The 13389-nt window shown below is 43.9% G+C and overlaps 1 protein-coding gene across 1 annotated transcript; it reads left to right on the forward strand.

Annotated features, from left to right (window-relative positions):
- The first annotated feature begins 1651 nt into the window (after nt 1-1651).
- On the forward strand, nt 1652-2605 carry LOC144259463 (olfactory receptor 52K1-like). Its single transcript, XM_077807698.1, has one exon. It carries the CDS (start codon nt 1652-1654, stop codon nt 2603-2605), a length of 954 nt encoding a protein of 317 aa, XP_077663824.1.
- The last annotated feature ends 10784 nt before the right edge of the window (nt 2606-13389 follow it).

Below are 13389 nucleotides of genomic sequence, written 5' to 3' on the forward strand. Positions count from 1 at the left end.
TATTTGACAAGACTTCTTTTCTGTAAATTCTGACTGACTGACATTAATTATATTTCTCTAGGGGGGTTTTGAACTAATCCTATACCAGCTTTTCCATTCTTTCCTAGCCTTTATTTTTTAAATAATTTACCTTTAACACAGAACTGTCCTGTATTTGCGGTTTGCAGGGGGAGGGATAGCTCTGCTGCTGCCTGTTTGCGTAACTTCCGTTTCCAGATGAGATCTGTGGCTGATCGGCCAGCTCATAACTCTGGTGTTCCTAACTCTGAGGTTCAACTGTAGATGCTGTTTATCACCCTCCTTAATCGTTAATGGACTGGAAAGTGTTTCCTCACCTCAGGTGATATGAGACTCTTATCCTGCTTCTTTCCAAATGCAGAAGAAAACTGTTTCTTGAACACGTCTCCCTTTTCTGCACGATTAACACATTTGCTTTCTCTCTCTAGGAATTGGCTGCAATTTTGATTTGGTTCTTAATAGACTCAGTAACCTCCTTTTTGTGATTCATAGTCCTTCCAAGCCTGGCTTTTCTCTGAATGTCCTGAACCTGATCGCTTATCAGTTTTCATAACTTCCAATTTATACTTCTTGCTATTTGTCTTTTCCCCATTTGCTCATTATTGCTTTATTTCCCTCCTAATAGTTGAATTCACTTTGTCACGAGAACTCACAATCTTCATTCCCATTATTCTGTCTAATTTTTTCCTTCCAATCACTTTTGCTGATCATTTGCCTCAGCTTTGGACAATTAGCATTTTGAAGCATTAAGTGTCTCTATTTATTACTGATTGGGAACTGTTCTCTGTTTGTCCATTTAAATGTAACCAGTTCCCTTCTTTATTTTGTTCTCCTCTGTCAGATGCACCTTCTTTGTCTCTTCTCTAAACTCAACAGTCCCAGCCTTTTCAATCGGTACACATATTGCAACCTCCCCCAATCTCAGAGCCTGTCCCAGAAATCACCTTTCTCTCTGCTGTATCCTTCACAGAACTGAATGACCACAACTGAGTGCGTGTCCAGAGCAGGTTATTCTCCAAACCATTCATTAGGCATCCAGACGTTGCCTTTGCTTTTGCCATGCAGCAGGTGTTTCTATAGAGCTGCTATCAATGATGCCTTGTCTGTTCCCTGGGGTGTGTTCTAGTTGGGATGTTTCCTCCGGCACATGTCTTGGCAAAGCTTCATTGTTTTTTCCCCTCTCTCAGGTTTTGAGCAACCAGGTGAATGGGGAATGCCTTACAGCATATACAATGTAGCGTGGGTTTCAATTCATTAAGGAATGAAGATGGACAACAAGTATCCACACTTGTCTTTCCTGCTGGTCCCTACTAAGGTTCCCCCCACTGAATGATTGATGCATGGAGCACCATAAAATACGGAATTGGCATTAGTAGGGTCAGTTGTTAATAATTAATTTATCTGAACAATAAAAATGTCATTTTTTATGTGTGAAGAGCGACCAATCTGTTTCAACCATAAGAACCGCCTTTTGTAGTACATATAGCGTCTTATGTTAACATTCTCTCCATCCAGGCATTTGTACTTCAGCCATCATCCTAGACTCTGGGCATATACATGACATCAGGGGAATGTATGGTACATGCAGGAGACAGCATTCTTCCTCAGAGTAGTACGCCTTCTGCCCTACTCAATGTCAGATTACAACACAACCAACTTCATCAACACCTCCACCTTCATCCTGCTGGGCATTCCTGGCCTGGAGATGGCCCATGTCTGGATCTCCATCCCCTTCTGCACCATGTACATCATAGCCATCTTGGGGAACGTCACCATCCTGTTCATTGTGAAGATGGAGCCGAGCCTCCATGGGCCCATGTACTATTTCCTCTGCATGCTGGCCGTCAGCGACCTGGTCCTGTCCACAGCCGTTCTACCCAAAATGCTGGCAATCTTTTGGTTCATTTCCAGGGAGATCAATTTCAGTGCCTGCCTCACGCAGATGTACTTCATTCACTGCTTCTCAGTGATGGAGTCTGGAATCCTCGTGGCCATGGCTTTTGATCGCTACGTGGCCATCTGCGATCCCCTGAGACATTCCACCATCCTGACAAACACCATGGTGGCCAAGATTGGTCTGGCCGTGGTGCTGCGTGGTGGCACACTTATACTGCCCTATCCCTTCCTGGCGAGGCGTTGGCCATATTGCAGAACCAACATCATCCCCCACTCTTACTGTGAGCACATAGCCTTGGTGAAGCTGGCCTGTGCCGACATCCATGTCAGTAGTTATTACAGCCTCTCTGTGGCATTCTTGGTGACTGGTCTGGATGTGTTTTTTATCACTGTGTCCTATATCCAGATCCTCAGGGCCATCTTCAGCCTCCCCACAAGGGATGCCCGAGTCAAGACTTTTGTGACCTGTGGCTCACACATCTTTGTCATCTTAGCCTCTTACACACCAGCTCTCTTCTCCTTCCTCATGCACAGGTTTGGCCACAATGTGGCCCTGCATTTCCACATTATCATTGCCAATGTGTATCTTGCTGTGCCCCCAATGGTACACCCCATCATCTATGGTATGAGGACCAAAGAAATCTGGGACAGGCTGTGTCATAAATATAAAGGAAAAGGTAAACACCTTTAAAATCACTCCTTGCCAGAGGAAAAAACCCTTTCACCTGTATAGGGTTAATAATCTAGGATAACCTCACTGGCACCTGACCAAAATGACCAATGAGGGGACAAGATACTTTCAAAAGCCGGGGGGAGGGAGAAACAAAATCTCTCTCTGTCTGTGTGATGCTTTTGCCGGGAACAGAGCAGGAATGGAGTCTTAGAACTTAGTAAGTAATCTAGCTAGAGATGCGTTAGATTCTAATTCCTTTAAATGGCTGAGAAAATAAGCTGTGCTGAATGGAATGGAGATTCCTGTTTTTGTCTCTTTTTGTAACTTAAGGTTTTGCCTAGAGGGATTCTCTATGTTTTGAATCTGATAACCCTGTAAGGTATTTACCATCCTGATTTTACAGAGGTGATTATTTTTACTTTTTCTTCTGTTAAAATTCTTCTTTTAAGAAACTGAATGCTTTTTCATTGTTCTTAAGATCCAAGGGTTTGGGTCTGTGTTCACCTATGCAAATTGGTGAGGATTTTTATTAAGCCTTCTCCAGGAAAGGGGGTGTAACATTTGGGAGGATTTTGGGGGGAAAGACGTTTCCCAACGGACTCTTTCCAAATTATATCCCTGTTAGATGTTTGGTGGTGGCAGCGATAAGTCCAAGGGCAAAAGGTAAAATAGTTATTACCTTGGGGAAGTTTTAACTCAAGCTGGTAAAAATAAGCTTAGGAGGTTTTCATGCAGGTCCCCACATCTGTACCCTAGAGTTCAGAGTGGGGAAGGAACCTTGACAGGCTGCTCCAGCTATTTACTCACAAGGGACCTAAATTTTCCTCCTTTTGCTCTGGCTTTCAAAGCAAGCTCTGTGTATAGCTGACCGATGACATAGTTCTGAGACTTCTTTCCTGAATCACTTACTGTACAGTCAAAGACACATTAAAACCTTTCCTGAACTCACTGTGCTGTGTCAACATTACAAACTGGGGAGTCGGTCAATGTACCATTCACTGGGTTGTCACCTTTCTAATTGCTGGTAACTGGACCCCCCAAATACCATCCCTTTCTGCCAGAGTTTTGCTCCTGCTTTGCTTCTTCCCCAAGGACTTGCCCCTCTCTCTCACTCTTATCCTTCCCTCCCCCTATCACTCACAGGATGTTTTCCACCTCCCTCCCCTTGCCACCAGCTGGAAGGGAACAATTTTAGATTTTGTTTGTGGGAGGCAACTTTCACCGTGATTCCAGGGGCTACTTAGGCTCTTGAAAACTCTAGTTTTTGGCAGATAACAGCAATGAGCTGACAGGAGCGCTGTATCTAATTCCTATAGAAAAAAAAAAGAAAAATACATATTAAACCCCCTCAGCTCTCATACTAACATATTCTGACATCTTATGGGAAGTTATGTAAGGGACTTTGGTTAGATTGAAAAATTTAACGTATATTCTATTTTTCTTACTAACTCTGAAGAGAAAGAGACTCCATCAGGACTCCTGGTTTCTATCTCAGCTCTGGGAGAGAAGTGGGATTTAGTGGATTTAAAGGTAAAAATGAACAAGTCTTCTAAAATTGAATTATCCAAAGTATGCAATGAGCTGGGAACAAACTGGAACATGATGCTTCCATGTGTTCTGATGAGAATCTGGAGATTCCCAAATTGCACAACAGGAATTAGTCCTTCTGAAGTGGTCTTTGGAAAACCCAGGCCCAGCTGGGAGAATTTACTGTACCCCTCAGATTGGGACACTATGAAAACACTGGCAACAACAATCTGAATAAACAGTCTCAAATATTGGGTGGTTACAGTCCAAGAAGAGGTGGATGAGGAGTTTTTCAAACAACTAACAAAAACATCCAAAGCAGAGGACTTGGTAGTAATGGGGGATTTCAACTGTCCAGACATCTCTTGGGCAAATAACACCGCAGGGAACAGATTATGCAATAAGTTATTGGAATTTATTGGAGACAATTTTTTTTTGTTCCAGAAGGTGGAGGCTTCTAGAAGCTACTAGGGGAGAGACTGTTCTAGACTTGATTTTGACAAACAAGGGGGAACTGGTTGAGAAATTGAAAATGGAAGGCAGCTTGGGAGAAAGTGATCATGAAATGATAAAGTTCATGATTCTAAGGAATGGTAGAAGGGAAAACAGCAAAATAAAGACAATGGATTTCAAGAAGCAAGGCTTTAGCAAACTCAGGGAGTTGGTAGGTAAGATCTCATGGGAAGCAAGTCTAAGGGGAAAAACAATAGAAGATATCTGGCAGTTTTTCAGAGAGACATTCTTAAGGGCACAGGACCAAACTATCGCACTGCGTAAGAAAGACAGGAAGTATGGCAAGAGAGCATCCTGGCTTAACCAGGAGATCACGAATTATCTAAAAATCAAAAAAGAGTCGTACAACAAGTGGAAACAAGGTCAAATTACAAAGGAGGAATATAAACAAATAACACATATATTTAGGAGTAAAATTAGTAAGACTAGCTAGATCAAACTAGCTAGAGACATAAAGAGTAACAAGAAAACATTCTACAAATATATTAGAAGCAAGAGGAAGACCAAGGACAGGGTAGGCCCGTTACTAAATGAAGAGGGGAAAACAACAGAACATGTGGTAATGGCAGAAGTGCTAAATGACTTCTTTGTTTTGGTTTTCACCAAGACATTTGCCATAGAGAATGACAGTGAAAATTGGGTAGGTTCAAATGCTAAAATAGGGAAAGAACAAGTTAAAAGTTACTTAGACAAGTTAGATGTATTCAAGTCACCAGAGCCTGATGAAATGCATCCTAGAATACTCAAGGAACTGGCTGAGGCGATATCTGAGCCATTAGCTATTAACTTTGAAAAGTCATGGAAGACAGAGAGATTCCAGAAGACTGGAAAACAGCACATATAGTGCCTATCTATAAAAGGGGAAACATGGGAAACCAGGCAATTACAGACCAGTCAGCTTAACTTCTGTGCCAGGTAAGATAATGGAGCAAATAATTAAGGAATTAATTTGCAAACATCTAGAAGATAACAAGGTGATAAGTGATAGTCAGCATGGATTTGTCAAGAACAAATTTTGTCAAACCAACCTGATATCTTTCTTTGACAGGGTAACAAGCCTTATGGATGGGGGGAAGCAGTAGATGTGGTATATCTCGACTTTAGTAAGGCTTTTGATAGTCTTGCATAACCTGCTCATTAAGAAACTAGGGAATACAACCTAGATGGAGCTACTATAATGTGGGTGGATAACTGGTTGGAAAACTGCTCCCAGAGAGTAGTTATCAATGGTTTACAGTCAGGCTGGAAGTGCATAACGAGAGGGATCAGTTCTGGGTCTGGTTCTTTTCAATGTCTTCATCAACGATTTAGATCATGGCTGTTATAAATATAAAGGGAAGGGTAATCACATTTAAAATCCCTCCTGGCCAGAGGAAAAATCCTTTCACCTGTAAAGTGTTAAGAAGCTAAAGGTAACCTCGCTGGCACCTGACCAAAATGACCAATGCAAGACAAGATACTTTCAAAAGCTGGGAGGAGGGAGAAAAACAAAGGGTCTGGGTCTGTCTGTATGCTGCTTTTGCCGGGGACAGAACAGAAATGACTTAGTAAGTAATCTAGCTAGGTATGTGTTAGATTATGATTTCTTTAAATGTCTGAGAAAATAGCTGTGCTGAATAGAATGACTATTTCTGTCTGCCTGTCTTTTTTGTAACTTAAGGTTTTGCCTAGAGGGATTCTCTATGTTTTCAATCTAATTACCCTGTAAGGTATTTACCATCCTGATTTTACAGAGGTGATTCTTTTTTTTTTTACTTCTATTAAAAGTCTTCTTGTAAGGAAACTGAATGCTTTATCATTGTTCTAAGATCCAAGGGTTTGCGTCTGTGGTCACCTATGCAAATTGTTGAGGATTTTTACCAAACCTTCCCCAGGAAGTGGGGTGCAAGGGTTGGGAGGATTTTGGGGGGAAAGACCTTTCCAAACAACGTTTTCTCAGGAACCCAGATAAAATTTGGTGGTGGCAGTGGAAGTCCAAGGGCAAAGGGTAAAATAGTTTGTACCTTGGGGAAGTTTTAACCTAAGTTGGTAAAAGTAATCTCAGGAGGTTTTCATGCAGGTCCCCGCATCTGTACCCTAGAGTTCAGAGTGGGGAAGGAACTTTGACAATGGCATAGAGAGTACACTTATTACATTTGCAGATGATATCAAGCTGGGAGGTGTTGCAACTGCTTTGGAGGATAGGATGAAAATTCAAAATGATCTGGACACACTTAAGAAGGAACAATCAGTTGCACACATACAAAATGGGAAATGACTGCCTAAGAAGGAGTACTGAGGAAAGGCATCTAGGTGTCATTGTGGACCACAAGCTAAATATGAGTCAACAGTGTACCGCTGTTGCAAAAAAAGCAAACATCATTTTGGGATGTATTGGTAGGTATGTTGTAAGCAAGACACAGAAGTAATTCTTCCATTCTACTCATCCAACAAAGCTTATTACAATTAAAAAATACAAGATTGGCCAAAAATACTGGACTGCGCAGACATTTACAAACAAATGCAGGAGCAAAAAGTCCAGTATTTTTACAATCTGCTACGTTTAATAAGGTTTCAAGTTTAAATCATAATAACAATGAAAGCCTTCATAGCATTATGGCAATCCCAAGGTAAATGCAAAATCCAATCAAAGTATACTATGCCAACAGTATGGGAACGTTGGTAAATAATACTTATATACAGCACTATCCCACTGTGCACCTAGTGACTAAAACTGTCTTAGAAACAAATCAGGCTTGTTGTACAAAACGTAATGGATGGTGGCTGTGTAAATGCTATGCTACAATTAATACCAATGACACAAAAAGAGGCTGGGCCCGATTGGTACAAAAAGAATTAATCAATGAGCTGGTACAAATGCAAGATGGGGTGTGTGCTCTGGGCTATTCCGATTTTTCTATACATGGAAACATTTGTTCTGAAATCAATAGGGAATTTTGTGTGCAAGTCACTAGCACCGTCCAAATCAAAACCCATGCCTTCTGGCCAGCAAGTAGTGCCAGTGAAATTATTACTCCTTCTGGCAACCTACACGATTTATTGAGTCAATTGTTTCCCCAGCTGGAGTGATTACAATTTGACATACATGACTTGGTGGCAAGAACCAAGGAAGCCTTAATACCCGTAGCTCATCTTATCCAACAACGAAGCAAAGAAGTAGAAAGAGAGGGGGAAAGACCTTGGTGGGCAATTCCAGGGGATGTCACTCTACACCCATTAGTCCGAACACTTGTAACGCTGGTGCGAATACAAGCCATAGCAGTAATTGCACTGATGGGAATGTGTTGCTATCTGCAAACTCAAACCAAAAAAGCCAAATTACAACACCGGGTTCAGAAAGGAATGGACCTAGCTATCAACTCTGCCACAGTAATGAATAATCATTATAAGGAATAATCAAATGCTTATTAATGTTTTAAAAAACAAATGCTTGTACTTGTGCAGTTTGTAAGGGCTGTTGGACATCTGTACACTCGGATACTCTGTGAAGTGTGTTGAACCAAAAGTGTCCTATGAGAACTGTTTAAGGTACAAACATATATTATTATATACGCATTTACATCTATGTCTGCATACCGACTATCGACATTACTCATCTAATATCATGTATTATAAGTTTATATAGGGAATATTTCTGGGTTTTTAACTATTCAAAAAAATTATGTAATCCCTCATATATATTAATATATATACCTATAACATTCTATAAGGTATAAGAATAATCCACTTATAATCCTGAACAAAGCCCATTTCCTTGACCACCAACTAAGTATAAAGACCTCTTCATGTCACCCACAAGTTATCAGAGCAAAACCCTCCTCCTCAGACGTGGTCCCGGGCCCCACATTCACACGTCCACAGTGAGAAACTAAAAACAATTAAAAAATAAAATCTGTCCATCAGTCGTATGAGGAAATGTGCTGACTGAAGGACAGATGGGGCATGAATGTGTGGACAGGAAAGTTAGGTAGCCTTATAACAGTGTTTAGCCATGGGGCCATCTTCAGTCCATGCATTATGGTTTTCCGGGATGATGGGCGAACATCCTCCTGATAAAAAGACAAAAAAGTGGGGGAGTGTAGTCAGAAGAGAGCCTGAGATATAAGCCTGGGCAAAGGAAGTAGTGAAAGCTTTACTGATATAAAACTAAGACAAGCTGTGAGCAAGAGGCAGGACCTGCTCATAGAATCTGGCAAGAACAGGGTGGATACTGCAGAAATACACGTTCCTAAGGAGTGCTGGGCAAAGAGAACTCATGCAAACACATCCCGATATCAAGTGGTACCAGAACATCCCGATACGAGGATGTTTATAAAAAAATAACAGGAACACGCTGACCCCTCCTAACAGATAAGGTCAGGATACAGTACATGATAAAGATGTTTTGATCAAACCAACTTACTACCCACATCAGGGGGCAGTAACTAACGATGTCAGAGGGGCAGTAGGTAACTTGTTTGTATCGGGTACTAAGATGTATCTCAGAGGGAATGTCTTTGTCTAGCCTAGGGAGGAATGGAAAGCCCCGCTGTTCACTGAGCTGGCCCATTGTGATGGGAATACCTGTACTCGTGGTCTGGTAGAATCTGAGGGATACTAGTACTGTGCTTCATCGACAATAAACCTGGCCTGGTACCTTCGTACCTTGGTGTATCTCGTGGTCATTGGGCGGTTCGCTCAGGGTTTCCTGTGCCAGCTGTCTGCGCAGAGCTGGGGCCGCACATTGCTCTGGCTCTGCTTCCAGAACTGACTGCTCCCTGAGATGCTTCTCTGACACCTCTGGCTCTGGCCAACACAGCTCTGCTCCCAGCTCACCCGGACCTCTGGTCTCTCCTTATCTCGGCCCCACTGTGGACCAGGCAGCCCCAGCACACATGGAGGATGGGACCCCCGACCCCTCCCCCCCAGCCTCCTGACTCCCTCATTTTCCTGTCTGCCCTGTCTATCAGGCTGACCAGGAGCATTGACCTCTCCCCGTTGCCCCTGGATCCTGTGAGTCTCAGGGGCCTGGTTTCCCATTGACCCTTCCTCTTCCTTTCGGTACTGGGAGCTGGCCAAACAAAAATCCTCACTACATTTCCGTGAGGGGCCAAAAGTCCCATTACGTTCCCCCTGGCTAAAATTCTGCCACAGCCAGAGAGTGTTCACACTAGCACATCTGGGTCCAATATTAACAACATTTACCAGCATCATATACATTGATTAATATTAATAATGATTAAGAACATTTCATATATTTAACGTCCCATGTCCACTTTATACTATACATGACAATATTCATTAAAACATGGCATAGTACCAATCACGTAATCATCTCTAAGTTTAACAGGCAGTACACCCCTAGCAGTTCTCTGGGACCTTCTTAAGACTGGCAGCTCATTACCCATATATTCTATTGCCCTGTCCCCGGGTAACACAAGGTCAATTTGAAGGATCTGTCTATTGTCATCAGACTTTGAGTTTGCCACACTGGTTTCAGTCTCCCCGGGACATGCTGCTCTATGCCTCCATGAGCCCTGGTCAGACTAAAAGTCCAACGTTTTGTCTCGTCCCTAAGTGCTACTCTATTACTATGAGGACTGCCTCGTTCAGGCTGCATAGTGTCTACCGGCAGTTTGGGATTGTTGTGAGTGACCACTATGAGCGCTTTGACTCCCACTTCTCCTGCAGTTTATTATGTCTCCAGTGTTTGTAGTTATGAACTGGTACCCAGTTACCAGGTCTGATGAGAGACACATTAGACTTGTGATCATAAGCCCTTTTGCTACTTTGGGCTGTGTTTTTAGTTGTACTGTGAGCAACTTCACTGGATGTCTTTGGCCTGTCATGGACCCCTTTGAGACAGTCATTAAAAGTGGTCACCTCATCCTTAGAAAAGACTTCTTGATGCTTCTCTGGCAATGCCCTTAAGTTAGCCCCCTGTGCAGGAACCAGCCCTTGGGCACCACTTGAACTAGGACTGATAGTCTCCCACCACATCTTTCCTGAGGAATGGTAACTTGTTCTCCCTTCTCCCTCCTTGTCACCCACAGCTCATTGCCATTCTCTTCAAATGTGATCTCCACCTGAGGAACCATCTCCCTCAGGCTGGTGCACCTCTGCAGTTCTGTTTTGAAGAAGCAACTCCACAGCATTTGCGCTTCAGTTCAGAAGGCTCACTGGTGCTCTTCCTTTGATTACCTTAGTCAGTGTGTTGACTGGCAGGACTCCTTTAAGTAGGCTGGACCCAGATGTAGGCTCTACAAGCACTCGAGATCCACTGGTATTTCCTGGTACCCCACAGCGTTCATAAGGGGACATGATAAAATTTTACAAATATCTAAAAGGTTGTTTCAAGGAGGAGGGAGAAAAGTTGTTCTCCTTAATCTCCAAGGATATCACAAGAAGCAATGGGCTTAAATTGCTGCAAGGGAGGATTAGGTTGGACATGAGGAAAAACTTCCTAACTGTCAGGGTGGTGAAGCACTGGAATAAATTGCCTAGGGAGGTTGTGGAATCTCCATCTTTGGGGACTTTTAAGAGCAGGTTGGACAAACACCTGTCAGGGATGCTCTAGAAAATACTTAGTCCTGCCATGAGTGCAGGGGACTGGACTAGATGACCTCTCGAGGTGCCTTCCAGTTCTATGGTTCAATGTTTAGTTTGGAAAAGGGGAGATTAAGAAGGGATATGATAGCGGTCTTCAAATACATGAAAAGCTGCCGTAAAAAAGATGGAGAAAAGTTGTTCTTTCTTGCCACAGAGGGCAGAACGAGAGTCAGTGTGTTCAAACTACAGCAAAGCAGATTTAGATTAAATCTCAGGAAAAACTTCCTAAGTGTAAACCCAGCTGAGGAATGGACCAGACGCCTCGGGAGGTTGTGGAAGCTCCTTCCCTGGAGGTTTTCACAAGGTGGCTGGGTAGCCATCTATCTTGGGTGGTTTAGACACAACAAATCCTCCATCTTGGCAGGGGGTTAAACTAGCTGACCCTTACGGTCCCTCCTTCCCCTGTGGGTCTATGATTCTATGTGCTCCTCAGCACCATCAGCTTTCCCCCAGCCCTTAGTTTAAAAAATCCTTGATCACCTTTTTATTTTTACATGCCACCAATCTGGTTCCATGTTGGTTAAGGTGGAGCCCACCCTTCCTATATAATCTCCTCCTTTCCAAAAATTTCCCCCAGTTCTTAATAAATTTAAACCACTCCTCCTTTGTCTCCTCCACACATTGAGATCCTGCAGCTCTGTCTCTCTGCCTGGCCCTGCGGGTGGAACTGGAAGCATTTCAGAGAATGCTGCCCTGGAGGTCCTGGATCTTAATCTCCTGCCCTCCAGACTAAATTTGGCCTCCAGGACCTCTCTCCTACCTTTCCCTCTGTTACGGGCACTGCATGTACCATGACCACCAGCTTCTCCCCAAAACTACACGTAAGTGGGTCTGGACGTCTTGCGAGATCTGCTACCTTCACACAACCCAGGCAATTCACCGTGTATTGTTCTGGATTATCACAAACCCAGCTATCTATATTTCTAATGGTCAAATCCCCACTACAGTTACTGCTTGGTAAGGTTTGCCAAAGCTGAAGCTCTTTGGGATGGCGTGACAGAGGGCTGGCTCAGAAGTTCATGCCCAGCACCTTGTCACACTGTCCTAACTGGCAATGATCTCTTCTGTGTAGCTCGGGGCGTTAAGGGTAAGCTTGCACCAAGAAGGAACAATCTGCTGGGACCCCAGAGGGAAAGGATAAAGTCCCAGGAAGTGCTGAAGGAATGAGAGAGCATCTCCTTGATTCCTCTGCAGCAGGGAGAAGCTGCATGCTTCCAGAGGTGCAGGTGGTTGAGACCAGCTCCTGCCCTGAAGCTGAAGGTGACATCTCCTCAGACTGGGAGAAGTGTCAGGGAGAAAAATGACCAGATTCAGTTTAGCAAGGGGAAAATCCTATGCTCAGGAGCAAAGGAAGATGTCTTCCAGAGGGGAGCCCAGAGAAGGGTGATGGAATCGTATAAACCACTGAGGGGGGATCTGAGGGTTCCTTTAACACTGCCGCGGGAGGCAACACCACCTCAAAAAGAGCTGCGGGGTGTAGTGCCTGCAGATGAGAAAACTTTCCAGGCTTTTAGGTCGGAGCCCTTCACCGCTGAACAGAGGATAGAGAGCATTGGGTATGCACGTGGCGGGGCTCAGGAGGAAACTGGGGGAGGACAGGAATGTCCCCTCACTGATCACAAGGGGCGGGACGCCCAGGACAGAATGGCTGATTCAGCATCTGTGCACCCAGGCACCCAACCTGTGTCTCAGGCTTTGAGAGGGAACTGTAGACAGAGGGATGACGGAGGGTACCCAAATCCAGCTCTCCATTTTTCAGGACTTTGTTCCTGACGTGCTTGTGAAAACTAACTCTGTCTCTTTAAAACAGGATGCAGATCCTACTGAATAAAGGGTTGTCTGTGAAAATGCTAATGACCCACCTGGCAGAGGGGAGGAAGAAATATCCTGGGCTGGTAAGGAGGCAGTTGTCCGGAAAGAGCTGCCGGGAAAGGCACACCTCTTAGCCCAGAGAGCACAGATCACAACCCTCTGGGAAAGGGGTGGGAAAGTCCCAGTGTTGGGAGTGGGGAGCGTAGGAAAACCCAAGTGGAGAGGTGGATTTTTTGAATGAGCATAACCCTGGAGTTGGGAAACAGCACCACAGAGGTCTAGCCAACATGCAAAGTCCCTTTATGTCCTTACCTCACCAGACCCTGGAATGCAAAGACCCCAAAGATGACCTTCAACTGAAA

Source organism: Eretmochelys imbricata, chromosome 1, assembly GCF_965152235.1.
Source record: "Eretmochelys imbricata isolate rEreImb1 chromosome 1, rEreImb1.hap1, whole genome shotgun sequence".
Taxonomy (NCBI): domain Eukaryota; kingdom Metazoa; phylum Chordata; order Testudines; family Cheloniidae; genus Eretmochelys; species Eretmochelys imbricata.

Bases quoted from the DNA above. Each gene is read 5' to 3' on its own strand.
- LOC144259463 (XM_077807698.1), top strand. From the start codon at position 1,652: ATGTCAGATTACAACACAACCAACTTCATCAACACCTCCACCTTCATC.